The sequence below is a fragment of the Hyposmocoma kahamanoa genome, unplaced genomic scaffold (genome assembly GCF_003589595.1).
Source record: "Hyposmocoma kahamanoa isolate Upper Pololo Valley unplaced genomic scaffold, ASM358959v1 114, whole genome shotgun sequence".
NCBI lineage: Eukaryota > Metazoa > Arthropoda > Insecta > Lepidoptera > Cosmopterigidae > Hyposmocoma > Hyposmocoma kahamanoa.
Window position 1 is genome coordinate 1,450,511 of NW_020653383.1, and position 17,954 is coordinate 1,468,464.

Genomic DNA, 17,954 nt, shown 5'->3' on the forward strand with positions numbered 1-17,954 from the left:
ATATTATTGTTATTGAATTTGTAATATCCTCCTTGGACTTCATAATTATTTATATAATTTTATTTCCTTGTAGATACAACTAACTTGGGTGTTATTATTGTTATTGGCATATTTCTGTTTTGGACAGGAATTTAATGTAACAATTTACTGTTTGTCACAGTTTCACTGTTGATCAACATTGCTCTGGTTTTTAAAATTTATATTTGGAACTTCTTAAATTACACAATTCTTCTATACATTCTATGTATTAATACTAGTTTCCCCCACATTAATATGTCTACGTAGTTTCTTTGAATTTCAAATCAAACTCGTTTGAACTATTTTCAAAAACAGCACCTATTCGTATTTCAATCGACATTGCCTCAACACATTTGTATGTCTTTGACATCTCTATCTATGATAGTATCACACGTTGATATTGTACACATTGTACAAAGTAATTATACTATACACTTTATTGTTTCATCATCAATAATAAATCTTAAAAGATTATTAAAATTATATTCTCACAAAGATCAGTTTTATAAAAAAGCTGCAATTTACGTTTGTTAGGTTTTATAAATGTATGTAGCATTTTGTTTATGTTACATTGTTGTATTTTAACATATTATTACCTAACTAGTTTAAATACATTTTCTACTGGGCTTAATTATGTTAATAATAAGTTATGGAATGTACAACATTTACTTGTAGTGCATACATTTAAATACAATTGTACATAATGTTTTTATAAAGATAGTTTATACTGTTTGTGCACAACATTTTTTTATAATATTTTGTAATTTTTATAATATCTTTGTTTCAATGTATGTTAACTCTATTATATCCTATAATTTTTATATCGACTGTATATTTTCAGGTTTCATTCCTATCAATTTACTCATGCTCCAAGGTGTCTCATAATCGCGAACAACATTCTAAAATTGAACTCTCCACATCCATACATTTTCCTTGGAATCACACTAGTTAAATGAATGTTTTCAAGCATTCTCTTGTTGATGCCTTTCAATCTGACCAATGTCATCATGTCCAAAACCTACATGTGTTCCAAGATTTCGGTAGAAATACCTTTCTGTACGCTTTTCTATATTCTTGCGACAGAACCACATAAATAACGGGGTTAATACACGTCGTGAAAAACCTTAAAATGTAACTCCACAAATACGCTGATGGGGATGTCGCTGAGACTGCTGTCGAAACTTTTATTATCGTTATTGGTAAATGACAAATAAAGAACGAGATCATGATTGCAGTGATCATTGACAATAATCTTTTGTCTTTTGCTGTTGGTTTCATTTTTGTTGTTACGTGTAATTTTGTTAAGTACATTGAATGCCGGATATTTTGAGCAATTGAAGCCATACTGCCTTTTGGGTAGGTTCGACTTGGCTTTTTTTCGGGTGTCGTTTGAGGATTGGAGGCGTGTGTGCGTAAAGATTCAACTCGAGGGTGTCCCGATGGAACACATCGATCGGTTTCATTGTCACTTTGATTCGATTTATCCACAGCCGTCGAGGTTTCGAAAGATGAATCGTCTATAACACTTCTACGGTTATTCTGAACATTACCACGAGATTTCTTGGATGCCTTCTTTACGATGCAGAATATTCTTGCGTAGCATACAATTATTGTCAGGCAAGGTATCACGAAAGCGAGAAGAAATAACATTGTCATTGGTGATGATCCGTTTCGGTCTGGTACTATATCGCATAGGTATGTATTAGGGTTCATGCCGAAACAGCCCCATGCTTCCACCCAAGTTGGTATAAGTGATGTCCATGATACTATCCAGATGCAAACTATCATAATTATTAGGTTTCTTGTGGTGTATAACCTATGAAAAGATAAAAGCAGAGACGTTAAAGTTAAGACGTTAAAGTTGATTCCAACAATAATATTTAAAATGTTCTTATAAAAGAAGGATGGCGAAAGCTGACCCAATAATTATAAAATCAACGAACAGCCGTTTATGGTCTTTGCTAATGTAATTTTATGTTTTAATTCATCCTAGTTAGTTATGTTTTTGTATACTTTTAGAAATCGGGAATAAAGAAATTGTAAAACAATGTATTTTAGAATAAATGTAAGAACACAACGCAATGGATTCAGTTCGACTATAGATTATGTAACATTCTTGTACGTACGTTTCATTTTAAGCATGATTGAATGTTTACCTACCTAAAGTTTTGGTTATTTTATAGTACACACATAAAACATTAAAGCTTTATAATAACTAATCAAATAATCAATTAAACGGTAATGAAGGAAAAAATAAAACACAAAGTGACAAACATGTTTAGACAATATTTAAATGAGATATAAGCAAGTTAGCAAAGGAACGTTTTGACAAGAGGCCTCTTGCCAATGTCAATGTCATATTAAGATTGAGAACAGTGTGACCATTTGTGGCAGATATCTGCCATTTGGGCAGATTTAATTTTTTATTCATTTTCATTAAGCAGAACATGTTAACGTTGTATTAAAAGTAGCAGACTTTGGCAGATTTGGAAATACTTAGCAAGCTCTTTATTATTTTTGGGAACAAACTGAAAGCTTGTTGTTTTCTGCTGCTACGAACAAACATCTGAAGTGAAATACAAGACAATGTTATATACATTATAATGTGTGTGTGTATATATACACACATTTTTATAACCTACATCAACTCTATAACCCCAGCTTCTACAGGCTGTACTGAATTAGCTTTTTTGATGCTTTGATAATGAATCATAAGTATTGACAAGCCTTTTTAATGCACGTTGTCAAAAACACTGGGTTACAAAATAACTGCTCACGCGATACATGCAGCCGTAGACACATACCACACCTAGAGGTGCCGGTGATGATTTTATACCGATTTATCGGATATCGAAGTTATAACAGGTAAAAGAACTAATATTAATTGCTATTTCGGTAACTACTCTAGCAAACCATAAAGTTTTTAATGCCTGGGTCTGTCATTTAAAAAAAATAAACAACTTCAAAAATACGTCACGACAATCGTGTGTGTTATTGTTTGGGCTGCTGATTTCGGTGTTTATTTATTGGAAACATATCGTTAGTAGCGTTTTTTAAGTTTACCCTGAATATAAATGTTTATAAACTATACTTTAAGGAGTAATTTCATGGTAAACGTTAGAACCACTCAAACGGAATATTATCATATTTATCCAAGTACACCAAAAATTTCATTAGTGCTTTTTAAGTGCAGGATTTGCGGTGTATTACTGCATTTTATTTGAGATGTTTTTGTTGGTATTACGGAGGGCATTTATTTAGCAATGCAGAATAATAATTTTTATTAATAAAAACTTGTATTTAAACTGAATGCTTTTCTAATTTGCGAAACCAAATAGCCGCCATTTTGCGATAGGAGGAGCCCATCGCGTGAGCGGATGAACGAGATGTCGCCATATTTCTTTTATGAGATGAAATTAAAATTAACTATCGAGATTATTATGAAAAGAACTTACCTGGGATAAAGTCTAGGATGTGAGATCATAATATATCTGTTGATAGTGATAGCCACAACAGAGAAGAGGGACACCGCAGCCAAAGCATATCTTGAAGACGGGAATATCTGGCAGAGAAGTCTTCCATGAGGCCACAACTGCGTCCAAAAGGTAGAAGCCGCGAGGGGCAGATTGAAGCAGCAGTTCAAGAAGTCAGAGATCGATAGGTTTATGATGAAAATCGCTGTTGCATTACGGACCTACGAATGAAAACAAAGGTTACTTGGTGGTTTCGTTGAAATAATATAATTGACTTCCTTACAGAGTTTGTCTATGAAATTAAGTTGAGTATTAATAAATAAGCCGTGGTTTCCTAATAATTTGACCTACCATCTCTCAAGCGGAGACCGTGGGTTCGAATCCGGGCTCGCAACTCTGAGTTTCACGTAATTTTTGTGCAAAATCTAATTTCAAATTTTTTTGAGCTTTTCGGTGAACGAAAATATCGTGATGAAAATGGCATGTCGAAGAAGGTTCACAACCCTTGGAAAACGTGTGAAATCTCCAACCCGTATTGGGCCAGAGTGGCGGACTATGGCCTAAATTCTCACTTGAGAGGACTTTGACGGTCTCCTCTCCTCTCTCACATACAAATGAGTTAATCGTGATCATGATTAATAAAAATACAGATCATAATGGTGTATATAAAATGCCACATCCAATTGAGAAGGTTAATTTAGAAGAAATAGAAAACTTTCTATTGCTCGACAATTTATGTTACATATAACACTCGTAGGTACTCTGATACCTGATTTACGCACGTACATACATATGTGCATACCCGCACATAGAGTCACGAATGTTAGTGAGCGATGAAATCATTTTACATATCAGGTTATGAACTCCGGCCCTCCGTTTCACGGCCAATTAGCTTAATTTCTCTGATTTCATGAAATATGATACGATCCATGGATTATTGTACGCTTAATGAATTAGCTTTTGTTTTTTTAGGACGAATTCCACTTTTTGTAGTCATTACCTATGCAGAATATTAATGTTTTACAATGGTTTGTTGAGTGTTGCGCTAAGGAACCTACGCGAAATATGAATTTATATATACCTATACAGATAGATTTTCTGATCACGTATGTGAAAAGAAAAAGAAATACAAGTTTTATACGACCACTAACAGTTGTCCGCGACTTCCTCCACTTCATTTTTCTTCCATGCAATTAACCATCAAATCAAAAAACAAGTTCAAAATATTCAAGTTTATGTAATGTAATGAATATGATTTTCTATACAAAAGGTATTTAGTAAAATTACCTCTTTTTAGGGATTGTTTTGAAAAAACCTTGAAACACGTGTTTGTTTATTTTGTATTTAAAGTCTCCAAACCAAATTTAAAGCAAATTGCACCACGCGTTAAAAACTACCCATACAAACTTTAATACCCCATTTCACCTTTATTTAGGAGTAATTTTGAAAAAAATGTCATGCAATCTTTTACCATTTACATTGTAGAATATTTATACTAAGTTTCATTTGCAAAGCTGGTAAAGCAAAGTTCAAGGAAGTCGATTTTTCATATAAACTTCATTACCCTTTTTCACCCTTTTAGGAGTTGAATTTCGAAAAATACCTTCTTAGTACCTACATTAAATAAAATAATCTGCCTTCGAGTTTTCATGTTTCTAGGACTTGTGATTTTTGCTGTGCGCACATCTACCGGTGAATTGCTCAGGAACTCTACTCCTTTATGTATATATACATTAATAAAGGCATTGTATGTATTTAAATGATCTTTTTAAATTTGCAAAAGTAGCAGGCAAAAAATGTGAACGGTCATCTTTTTTAATGATTACTCGTCTTTCTCTGAGACATAAAATAAACTAAATAGATCCATATTTTAATCTGTTCTGAGCTACGCAAAAAAGGTTTGATTTGTGTAAATTAACTTTGATAGTTTTATGTTGGGCCTCGAAATTAACACAAATGAATATTAAAAATAAAATTTGGATAGGTACTTATTTTTAAAATTAAGTAAATGTTGATTGTATTTGTGTACCAAAATTGTATTAATTATAATATAATTTGACCCGAAAACATGTCTGGAAACGCAAGCAAATTGGCTTCAGGCGCAAGGCGGTTACTGCTCCGACACGCTCGCTTCGCTCACTTGGCTCGTGCTGCTTTTTCATATACTAACCTATCCTAACCTACTGAATGGAGGGTGCAATCGAGCCACCAAGATTTATCAGGACATCAATATCAAAAGATATACTGATTATAAATGTAATCGATCGTTACAAGAAAAGACAAAAAAAAGAGGATCAAATATTATTATTGAATACCAAATATTAATTTAGTATGCATAAACATAATAGTAGTGTTACCTTGAATGCAGTTCATTTATAATTTATCCGTAGATCAACTACTATAGATGGAACAATTAAATATATAATATCGAACTGAAATAAAAATCATTTATTTAATATCTTTGATGATCAAATATATCCCATAAATAAATCGTTCTACGGTGTGGTATAAAACTAAAAGATATAAAATGCAAGTGATAAGTTATGGGTTTTGTACCAAACGCAAAATAAGCGCCTGGACATCGAGTTGCGGACAACAGCCCGTTACACCACAACATCATATGGGTTTTCTATTGACGTACTTTACATATTTTGCGATAGAATTGTTTACGTCAACCTCCTTATTACTGGGGTTTTCCCTCTGTGGGACTTAAGCTGTCACTAACTGCATACATACGCATTATTGTATACGTACACGTAATGTCCATACTCACTATGAGGGTGTTAATTTAATATTTTAGTTTTACGACAGACCCCATCAAATGCTGTACCCAATTCAAAATTTACCAACAAAGTATTCAGATTTCATGTAGAGATAAAATAACAGATAATTTTTTATCAATACAAAGATTGAACAAACAAAAACAGCGTCTGTGGCCGGACGGTTCTGCCACTCAGAGGTCCCGGGCTGGATTCCCGGGCCAGGAGAAATATTTGAATGGCCTACCGGGAGAAATATTTGGTTGTATTCTGTTGTCTATGTTGTGTCCATGGCACCAGCGATACAGGGTATCCCTAGTGCGGGGCTATGATTGTGTGATTGTTATTATTACAAAGAAAAATTCGTCCCATCGGACTGGATTCGAACCATGATCTGTTGCCTCAACGTGGCGACCGCTCTTATCAAGTGTGCTACGGATCGAGGCAGGAGAAGTTATAAATTTCTCTTTTTTGCCCTAGCGCCACTTGTGAGGAGTTATGAAAGTTTCTTCACCCAGTCAGGTACTTTTACAGCTACCAGGAGACTGACAGTGTTAACTGCAATATTTTTTTATATTGAATACGTATTGTGATGTTTTATAATATCATGTTTTTATTTTTATTTAGTACGAAAAACATCATTATGTTTAATAAAAATAAATATGCCAAAGAAATTTGTTAACAAAAAGTAATATTAAATTTTTTAATTTCTAAACCTCAGATGTAGCAAATTCAATCCAATCCATAGAACTTCTATTTGTCCTCAGACACATTAATTTCGAATAATTTTCAATGTTATATATATCACCATCGTCATCAACAATCCATTTATACGTCCCACTGCTGTGCACGGGTCCCCTCTGACGAGGGTTTAGGCCATAGTCCACCACACTGGCCCAATGCGGGTTAGGGACTTCACGCGTTTTCCGAGGGTTGTCAACATTCTTCGATGTGCAGGTTTTATCATATAGAAAGAGGTCATGGTAAAGTTTTAATTAAATTTCGTACGTAAATTCCGAGAAACTCAGAGGTGCGAGCCTAGATTCGAACCCACTCTGCTTAAGAGGCGGTAGGTCAAACCATGAGGTTGCCACGGCTTATACAGCACATACCTTACACATACATATATAAATAATGTAAACGTTGCATAAAAATAAACACAAACAAAAAATATCTCACCTTTTTACATCTAGCCAGCGCGAAGATTGTGACAAGGTTGCCAGGGATGCCAATCACCATGAACAGCATGCAGCATACTGCTGTGAACTGCAGCATTGGTTTAGGATATCCTTCAAACAGCTGCAAAGACCCCAGCTGTTCATCGGTATACCTTTCAGCCATATTTGACAAGCCACTTGTATTTGCGTGATTACCAATTACACTAAAATTAGATTTTCCAATTGTTGTAGACATGGTGCATTTAGAAATCTAAGTTTTGTAATTACAAAGAACCTTCCGTTATGTGGTACGAATTCAGACTGATATAATGTTGTGATTTTTCCTTATAATGAAACTAATGCGGTCGTGGACAACCCTGTTTGATATTAGTACGTACTGTTGACGACATTACTTGTATTGCATGTAAAAGTCTTATTAAACGACAATAGGAATACAAAACAATTTTAAAGTAATTTTCACTCTGACTGTACAAATGTACAATCAGAGTGTTGACCGCAATGCTTCGCGTAAATTTTACATTACCTTACTAAACATTATTGCTTTCTAACATTTATTGTTCCATCTTCTTTTTATTGCTAAGCGCGATAAAACATTGTTTTACAGATCGCAGGCGAAATAATTTACATATTAAAATATGACTTATAGAAAGAAAATTTAACGAATGAAACATCGTTTAAGTGCTTGAAAATGAATAAATGATTTGTAAGGAGCGATAGTTCCCGACAGAACGTTGTTATGTATAAACACATAAATGAACACTTTATATTCTCTGCATATTTCATGTTTTATATAAATGTTGCAGATTCCGTCCAAAATCTTTTTCCATAAGTCGATTTTAACATGAAATGTAATCGTAATATATATATATATATATATGTAAAACTATATCATAAAATTAATATGTGGGTAAAATTCGCTTGACATTACCAGCATCGGTATCAATAAGTAATACTTAAAACAATGAATAATATGTAGCTATGGCCTTAAATAAATTACACTCAGATAGTATTTCACAATACACAATGTGACATATAGTTAGACATAAATAGTTATGAATAACTGACGATATCTATGTACGCGTAAATAACATACCACATATTGTATCGAACGTGTTATTTTACAATTGTAACCTTGAAAAGACAATTTACTCCTATTATTTACAATGGAATTCTCCTTGAGGAATACCATTAAAAATTACTTTAAAACATTCCCATTCGTTCCATTAGCACGATCACGGACGGCTCGCAATTCTAACCAAAGTACATACCTAACAGACAACACATAAAAATCACGGAGGTTATATGAGTATTGTAGTTCATAGAAAGTCTGGTGATTTTTTAACGAGGGTGTTTTTATGTTCACCCATTGATGTATAGTCACGGCGGGCGCTTCTCCGAGACACCATCGCCGGACGAACGTCACGCCCATCGCCGACACATCAGCAGATTCTTGTAAGCCTGCCGGTATTCACTGGACATCACAACATAAATAATCGGATTGATACACGTTGTCAGGTAAATCAACAAATATCCTGCAATATTAGCTACAGGGTTAGATGTGAAGTTCCTAAATAGCTTCGTCAACGTAATGGGCAGGTAGCAAACCCAAAACGAGAGCATTATAGCCATTATCATCTTTAGCAGTTTTCTGTCTTTATGAGTGAGTCGCGGAGGTTTTACCGATGCAGGAGACCGGCGTAGGACAACAGCAGCTTGTTTCAATCTCTTAGCTGTTTCCACACCACTTGGAATTCGTGATTTTGCATCCAATGCTGATTCTTCATCATGGCCATCAAGAGTGTCCACGCCAGAGGAGGAGGATCGTTCAGGGCCCGGAGTCGGTGGGCAATGTAAAGCAGGTGGAGCTAGTAGATTTCTTTTTGGTTTCACAACATGCGTTAATCCGTTTTCTGGTCCAGGAGAGCGTTCCAGAGCAGTGGATGCTGATCCTACAGCTGAATCTTCTAGTCCGGGCCGGCCTCTGCCTCTGGCAGGTGCACGAGATTTTCTAGCGGCTTCTCTAACTATGCAAAATATCCTGGCATAGCATATGACTATTGCTAAGCATGGAAGCATAAACGCACCGACAAATAAGAATTCCTTGGGGGATCTATTGTTTTTGTCGGGAAGGATGGAACAAGAGCCGATAGTTGGATCTAATCCGAAACGACCCCACTTTTCTAAGAACGTAGCCACTAGCGCGCCGAACGAGAAGATCCACGTGCTAGCCACCATAATGGCTAAGTATTGGCGTTTGTATAATCTGTGAAAGAAGATTTTATAGGTCAATGTTACCAAAGTAGTTGGTCTTGTTATTATAATTATTGCGTGAGTAGTAGAGTAGTTTTTTGTATTTCTAAGGATTTATTTACAAGTATGTAGTAGGCAAGAAAACTTACTTTGGATAGATGCGAGGATGTGAGATCATAACGTATCTATTAATCGTGATGGCGAGTACAGTGAATAGTGAGACAGCAACAAGCGCATATCTGGCCAGAGGGAACATGCGACACAGCGTCCTTCCATGAGTCCAGGAGCGGCTCCAGAAGGTCGATGCAGCCAGTGGCAAGTTAAAACAGCAGAACAGGAGATCCGAACAGGACAGATTCATTATGAATACTGCTGTCGCGTTGCGTACCTAGAAAGGTTAATCAGTGTTTTAGTAACATGAACGTTATTTTTTAACGCTACCTAGTGACGGCATGAACAAGTCGTGCGCATGTTGTTGAGCGGCACGCATGTCCATAGCAGTTGCAGTGCCAATCAGAGCTTTAATCGCAAAGATCTGAGGTACACTGCCACTGCGTCTGTCACTCTCAGACTAAGTTGACAAGTTTCATGTGCTTGCCAGCACCCTAACCTTTTAAAACCGGAACGCAGTAAAGCTCACATTATTGCTTGGTGGCAGAAATAGGTAATGTGGCAGTATTTCCCAGGACGTACTCACAAGGAGCTCTACTGCTACTAATTTATTTCCGTTATGAGTAATTTAGAGTTTTGCTTATAGGTGGGGTAGCCAAATTTTTTGTATTATGTAGGACGTAAGGGTTTGTGTGCTAAAAACTCAGACAGTCAATTCTGATTGGAGAAGTCATGGAAATATAAAATCACAAGTAAGGTGCTTGTAATATTAAAAATGATTTGTAGCGCATTACTAATTGCAATTAGTTAATTATATTTTTTATTTTGTGTACAAAGAAATCGATATTTGTCTTGAGATAATTAAATTAAATTAATATATTTCTCGTTACGATAACCAACTCGACCGTTTTATCATCTCCACAAATGAACGAGGATGAATAAATAATCTGTGTTTTATCGTTACGTTAACAATGGTGTCACTGTGAGTACTGACCTAGGGCAAAAACAGTTCTACATTTAATGCACTTTGTACTTGTCGAGTTTTTAAAATTATCGGAAAGCTCAAGTACGTAATTTGTAATATCTTTTGTGTTAAAAGCTATTAGTTTGTTACGACGAATTGTTAAGTCCGTATCAATTACATCGATATATTTTATAGACAACAGCTACGTTAGAATGAAATGGTTTACTTATCAAACATAAACTAACGTTTATACATCAATAAATTATCTAATTTACGACAATCACTTGTCACTATAATTTGGATACGATTACAGACGTTTCTTAAAATTCTTAATATAATTACAACAGTAATCAATTTAGTAAATGGCTGTTATTTAATTTAATATTCGATTACCGAGTTCTGTGTGTACTAATAAGTTATGCTAATGCTGCATTGTGGTTCAATAAGTTCAACAACAAATTACGTCTTGTTTAAAATATTTAAGTTTGGTTTTTCTATGATTAATTTAAAAAAATCTCTCATGTATTGTTTTTCTATCCTTCCTTTTTTACCGCCTCGAGTAGTTAAAAGATATACAGTAACTATTACAAATACTTTACACATATTATGTAATTGTAAACAACTGGAAGTATCAAAATAATGAATGAAAGATAAACACTGGAGTTCACTAACCTTCTTACAGCGCGCCAAAGCGATGATAGTGATCAAGTTCCCCGGGATACCCACCAACATGAACAGCACACAGGACACAGAAGCAAATCGCAGAAGACCTTCAGAATAATGTTTGAACAGTTGCACATTTGCCAAATCCTGGTCCGTAGTGAAGTCATCTAGAGACACGTTTAGCCCATGAGGCGTGCTCCCCGGTAAACTAGGCAGAAGGTCCGCCATTTTAACCTTTCACACATATTATTCTTAGTCCCATTGCCGATCGTCCATTGCTTTCGGAGGACGTGTTTCCAGTTCGTGATAATGAGTGATACTAAACAGTTTGAGTAAGAGTGTGTTCTGATAAGGCATTTCGATGGATCGGACCGCAGCTGGTCAGGAAACGCTCCGTATCGCTCTGTGACGTATCTGTAAAGATATATGCTTTAGTTATTTAGGGTGCATGATGAGATAGGGTGACAATTAATGCACCATTTAATTGCGACATTCTATAATTGCATGAGCACAGTAAGGTAAATGTATGAATCTTTAACAATGTGTTTAACATTTTTTTTTTGATAAATAAGAAAATAGATATTGATATAACTACAAAACCGTGTTAAATGTACTAGTAATGGCATATATGAATTCCGTTTAAAAGCTTTCATCGAATCACTCAATATTTTTTCCATGTTGCGACTGTTTTTGCGAACAGGTGATCCGATTTGAATGTGCGTTGGTGTTCTTGCAAAAATCTTTAAGACTTTGAGTAGTTTGAGTGCATTTATTAGTCGGAATTTTGTTAATTATCGGTAAGTGTTTATTAAAACTATTAGATAACTGTACAAACAATTTTTTTTGTTTGTATTTATCGATGTATGTCGTTTATATTTTATTTTTGAGGCATGTCAAATACTGGTGCAAAATTAATTTCAACGTTTAGTAGTAGTTGACACCCATGCCAAGCACGCGTACAAATGAATATTTTTTAAGATTTAATTTCGATATTTGGTAAGGACGGATAACGTAGGTTTGGATTACTCTGTTAGTGGCAAGTTTCTATGGGTAGTTTGAGTAGTGTTTGACATGGGTGTCAAAGATTGTTTTGCTATGGGAACCCAATGCTTGACAGTCGTATGTTGAGGTGTCAAACACTAGGACGTAACGAGTGTCAACTATTAGCTACAGGTATTGTGCGATGAGAAAATGCCGCCTAGGGTGTTACATTATTCGGAAGATGATGTATTAAAGGCAACTGATGAAGTGTCTAGAGGAATTCCTATCTATCGCTGCAAGGTGAAAATATTTTTTATGTTATTTAAACCCATACAAGTTATCATTATGTGACATTCAAGTTTCACTTGTCCTGTCAAATACTGGTATTCTGAATTTTATAGTTTCTAGAAGATAAATGACAAACCGTTTAATATGTGTATATTCCTAGGTAGTCAGTATGACTGATAAACAAGTATTTTTTTGGCAAAACCACTGGGACCTTATGCATAAATCTTAAATACCATCTTTTGTTTTTATGATTAAAGAAATTCAGAAATAGAATATGAGGTTCTTGTTTATATTGGTGCGTACAAAGTTTCGTAACATTTCGAAGAAAATACACTTTAGTCCATTTCGTAAATAGTTTTGAGCAAGTGCGCTTTTGTAATGTGGGAGGAAGGAAGTGAGCGTTCGTAGTGTTTTATTGTACAGTAAAATATTATATAACGTAAATGACGTGTTTTATTGCTATGAACCATTGTCTGTACGATGCCATAAATGTTAGTATTGTGATTATTTTCTGTCATCTATATTAATACTTAATTGTTATTTATCTTGTGAGACATAAAGTGAATTAAGGCAACTACACGGCACTGGTGGTGCTGTCATTCTGTAATAGGTAAAGAGCTGGAAATAATTTTCGTCAATTTAAGAATAGTAAATTTCGAGTTCTTAGGTTTTCGCGATTGTCACACATAGGAAATGAAACTATTTTTTCGGATGTGAATCACGTATATGTGTTTTATCAAACAAACCAACCTTTTGGGCCCTTTACAGGTCTCATGGTCACGGCTGACTGCGATGATAGAGTCATCAACCAGTTATGTCTAAAATTAATGAAAGCACTCTATTTTTCACTGTAGTTACAAAAATCATTAATGAGAACACCTTATTTTAATTTTTCAACATTTTACAAAATGTTGTATTTTATTTTAACGATACGAATTTTTACCAAATCAAATTTATTAATTTAAAAGAAAATTAGAAATAAAACATACTAAATATGTTTAATATCGTTTTGCCTTTGATTGTGGCAAAAAGAAAACCGATTTCTAAATGCCAAATAAAATTACATCTTTACGAGTATATTCAGAAATTGAAATCTCTTTTTGATGGATCAAGTTACTAGACGAACAAGTCGAGCGCCTGATGGCAAGTACACGCCTGTTCATAACAGTTGCAGCGCCACTAAGAGCTTTAATTCTTAAAGATCTGAGGGGCGCTGCCACTGCGCCTGTCACCCTGAAGTATAAGTTTACAAGTCCTGTGTGCCTGTAATTTCACCAGCGCCCTTACCCTTCAAAACGGGTACACAGTAATGCTGGCATTACTGCTTGAACATTGTGATGAACTCTTTCACAAGGAGTTCTACTGCTGCTAATCTGTTTCACAGTAACGTCTAACCTCAAAGAATTATACATCAAATGTCCACATTTGCGTAGAGATCTCCATATTTCAATCCTTGAATCCTATATCTCACTATGATAGATGCTAACCCGATGAGTGTCGCCCTGTCGCCTTTCGCCGCTCCGATGCTTATCTCGTCTTTCACTAAGATGGTTGATTAATTGATTGCGGACGACGGTTGGCGTCTAAATGGTTAGGAAACGTGACAGTGACCCGAACAGTGTAAGAGCGTTTTAAGAATTGCGTCCTACGTAACACTGACTGATAGTGAGTAATTACTTATATGTTGCTAGGTGCGACTGTAGTTATTTTGATTTTCGAAACTGCATTGCTTCATCTAAATTAACTTGTACGTTTATATTTGTATTGAATGGATATTCAATATTTTTTTGTAAAATTACTCCACTAGTGGTGTTTAGTCTGGTTCGTTCCGTAGCGTAGTTGGCTTAGCGTCTGGCACGGTTTGCTAGAGGACGTCGGCGTGGGTTCGAATCCGGCCGGTTCGAAGCGAATCTTTGTATTTATAATTTTATCAAACTAGTGGATTAATTTCACAAAAAATAATTGAATATCAATTCAATACAAATTTAAATACAGTTAATAGCGACATCTATAGCCAGGGCCGGTAGCTGTAAACTTATCTAACTGGGTGACGAAATACGTTCATAGATTTCTCATAGATAATAATAATAACAACGCACACATTCAACATAGCCCCGCACTACGGACACCCTGTGTCGCGGGTACCATGGACACACATATAGACAACCACAAATTACACCCAAACACACGAGAGAAACAAATGTAGGCCATACAAACATTTCTCCCGGCCCGGGAATCGAACCTGGGACCTCTGCGTGACAGTCCGGCATGGCAACCATTCAGCCATGGAGGCAGTTAAGATGGCGCTACGGTTAAACAGTCGTCGAAAACCAAATACAAAGATCTGATAACAAGCACATAAAAAACTTCGTGAGGTCCGCTGGTTCGTTCCGTGGCTTAGTTGGCATAGCGTCTGACACGGTTTGTTGGAGAACGTCGGTTCGAATCCAGCCGGATCGAATTAATTTTTTCTAAGTATTCTTTGTTTCTTATCTTTGTATTAATAATTATAATAAATTCTACGTTTTTAACGATACTAAGTGCAGGAACGAATAAGTCAGTGTAGTAAGTGTGCCAAGTGTCAAGGGACACGCCTGTCCATAACAGTTGCAGTGCCACTCAGAGCTTTCAATCGAAAAGATCTGAGGGACACCTGCCACTGCGCCTGTCACTCTCAGACAAAAATAAACAAGTCTCATAAGCGTGTAATTTCACCAGCACCTTTCAAAACCGGAACGCAGTAATGTTTACATTACTGATTGGTGGACTGGTGGTAGAAATAAGTAAAGTGGCAGTACTTCTCTAGACGAAAAGCTAGCTTTTTTGTAGTTTTCGGGTGACTCTCGGATTGGTATCGTCGCCCGTTCGAGTGGGCACTAAGAAGGGATTAAGAAAACGTAAAAATGTTTCATTGTTTACAGTCCTTCATAAAACTGATATTAGGGTTCCTAATAATTATCAGATATGGTAGACTGATAACTTGAGAACAATCTTCACTGTAAACAAACAATCAAAAATATAATTACCAACACTACAAATTACTCAAACACATAACACGCACACACACACGTACATTTCTTTTTTAAATACCATTCTATCTTATTAAACTAATCCACTGATTTGTTACAAATTCTCAGTTTTAAGCTTTGAGCAGTTGCAAGGCGATCCCAACACAAGCATAGCATTTGGTTAACGGGAGGACCTGATCCGCCATTGTTGAACCAAATTAAGAAATAAATTAATAATTTTTAATTTCTTTTTAATTAGTCCCTTTTCATTACTTTATTATTATTAGTTGTGGAAACCTAGGTTGATGACCTATTGCGACACAGATGGATGAGGCTGTTACCCTCAATTGTTACATTTTGTCCCCAACGTCTGTCCAGAACAATGTTATAAAATTCTCAGTAGAACCTTACTCTATTATTAAAGTAACTCTAAATTTTAATAAATCCAATGCGTCGGATAAAATAATTGAATTCTACAAAAAGCTTCTACGTGGGTTTTGCTCTCAAGTCTCAATTACATCCTAATAATGAGATTTTGAAAACTGAGAATCGAGTTATCGAGTTCTTAGGTTTTCGCGATTGTTACACATAACAAATGAAACTCATGGGACCCGAAACGTCGGTTTGTTTGAATAAATAAATATACGAGATTTAGATCCGAAAAAATAGTTTGATTTCCTATGAGAATCGAGTTTTTACGCAAACATGTAATTTATTCTCGAGTTACATGGACTTTTATAGTTTGCAAAGACAATGACTGGAAATACTAATGTAAAATACGGGCAATATTCGATCGATGAAACTTTTTCGTAACAAAATTGAAATAGATTGCCGTAATATTATTGTAATTATTACATTATATTAGCAGCAGTAGAGTTCGTTGGGAAAGAGTTTGTCCAGGGAAGTGCTGCCACCTTACCTATTTCTGCCGCCACACAGTAATATTAGCATTACTGCGTTCCGGTTTTCAAAGGTTAGGGTGCTGGTGAAATTACAGGACTTACGTGACGGGCGTAGTGGCAATGCCCCTCAGATCTTTGAGATTTAAAGCTCTGAGTGGCACTGCAACTGTTATGGACAGGCGTGTCGTTTATCATCAGGCGCATGACTTCTTCGTCCCATCACTTAGCATCATAAAAAAAGTCATTGGTTTCTCCATGAAATTATTCTCTTATTTTTTACACCTGTATACAGGATATAAAAAAGATAGATAAATAGATAGATATACCCTTTATTGCTCACGGTCAAGAACAAGAACAATACATGCAAAACTACGCCCACAAACTTAATGTGTGCTTAGTTTTGAATTGTTAATTAAACTTAAAGGCGGTCTTTCAGCTAAGAACGATCTCTTCCAGACAACCTGTGAGATAGAGGAAAGCTAATCGGAGCGGTAGAAGTAATTGCCAATTTATGAATATAAATTAAGTGAAATAAATATAATTTCCATTTTAATTTATCAAATACTTAATAAAGAAATAACGATATGTTATACCTACATAGATAAATATACCTAAATACCTTATACGTACTAATAAATATATAGACGTTACAAAGTAAGACCGTGGTAGAAGATATTTACGCATCCGGTTTTGAAAATAGGGACTACCTAGTCTTTACATTGTTACTTGGATTATAGTTTTGTACGAGCCTAATCGCCAACAAATTGTATCAAACAGTGTTCTCCGAAATTGTCACTTACGCTATGCTGTATGGATTTCGGCTCACACGAATAAGAAACGTCCGTTGGGTATAAGGGAAATAGTGCTTTCAAAATAGATTATCAATTAGTCGTATCTGAACAGGGTGTTGCGTTAAGAATTAATTATAACAACAATAACGTACCAAGAAATGAAGCATTGGGAACGACAAAGGCGTTGCGCACCCAAAGCCCGTTTTAATGTTATTGTCTTAGAATAATAACGCATAGAAACCCAATCCGCACACGCTAAGTGAGGTAAATTGAAGCGCGCCCAATGGGCCTGCACGAGCGGGCGGGCCTTCAGTGCTCAAGGTCAACTTGCACCGCGAACAGATCAAGAAGTTTAGCTAAAAATGACGAATATCCTTTATTCAATAAAAAATAATGTATCATAATTCTAATACATATTATAAGTTTTTTTGTAACACCCGATTTTTAGGTTAAGAATGACTAAACACGTAAAGTATCGTATATTAGTAGCAGTACAACTCCTTGTAATAGAGTTCATCCAGGGAAATAATAGGGGTTAAAGTATGAAATTGCCGATTTGTACTGAAAA

The 17,954-nt window shown here is 35.4% G+C and overlaps 2 protein-coding genes across 2 annotated transcripts; both read right to left on the minus strand.

Annotated features, from left to right (window-relative positions):
• Nucleotides 1-693: 693 nt before the first annotated feature.
• Nucleotides 694-7,787, minus strand: LOC113239682 (G-protein coupled receptor moody-like). Its single transcript, XM_026476765.1, has 3 exons — nucleotides 7,430-7,787; nucleotides 3,474-3,712; nucleotides 694-1,834 (listed from the first exon to the last, which is right to left on the minus strand). Exons 1-3 carry the CDS (start codon nucleotides 7,661-7,663, stop codon nucleotides 1,024-1,026), a joined length of 1,284 nt encoding a protein of 427 aa, XP_026332550.1. The 5' UTR covers nucleotides 7,664-7,787; the 3' UTR covers nucleotides 694-1,023.
• A 549-nt stretch (nucleotides 7,788-8,336) lies between these two features.
• Nucleotides 8,337-11,889, minus strand: LOC113239667 (G-protein coupled receptor moody-like). The gene is made up of 3 exons (XM_026476747.1): nucleotides 11,426-11,889; nucleotides 9,828-10,066; nucleotides 8,337-9,691 (listed from the first exon to the last, which is right to left on the minus strand). The coding sequence occupies exons 1-3, from the start codon at nucleotides 11,642-11,644 to the stop codon at nucleotides 8,848-8,850; spliced, it is 1,302 nt and encodes a 433-aa protein (XP_026332532.1). The 5' UTR covers nucleotides 11,645-11,889; the 3' UTR covers nucleotides 8,337-8,847.
• Nucleotides 11,890-17,954: the final 6,065 nt, after the last annotated feature.

Excerpts from the sequence above, each read along its gene's own strand:
- LOC113239682 (XM_026476765.1), bottom strand. The coding sequence starts at position 7,663 with ATGTCTACAACAATTGGAAAATCTAATTTTAGTGTAATTGGTAATCAC. Across the intron at positions 3,713-7,429 it reads CGCTGGCTAGATGTAAAAAG|GTCCGTAATGCAACAGCGAT; the intron begins GTGAGATATTTT and ends TTTCATTCGTAG. Across the intron at positions 1,835-3,473 it reads CATCCTAGACTTTATCCCAG|GTTATACACCACAAGAAACC; the intron begins GTAAGTTCTTTT and ends ATCTTTTCATAG.
- LOC113239667 (XM_026476747.1), bottom strand. The coding sequence starts at position 11,644 with ATGGCGGACCTTCTGCCTAGTTTACCGGGGAGCACGCCTCATGGGCTA. Across the intron at positions 10,067-11,425 it reads CTTTGGCGCGCTGTAAGAAG|GTACGCAACGCGACAGCAGT; the intron begins GTTAGTGAACTC and ends TAACCTTTCTAG. Across the intron at positions 9,692-9,827 it reads CATCCTCGCATCTATCCAAA|ATTATACAAACGCCAATACT; the intron begins GTAAGTTTTCTT and ends CTTCTTTCACAG.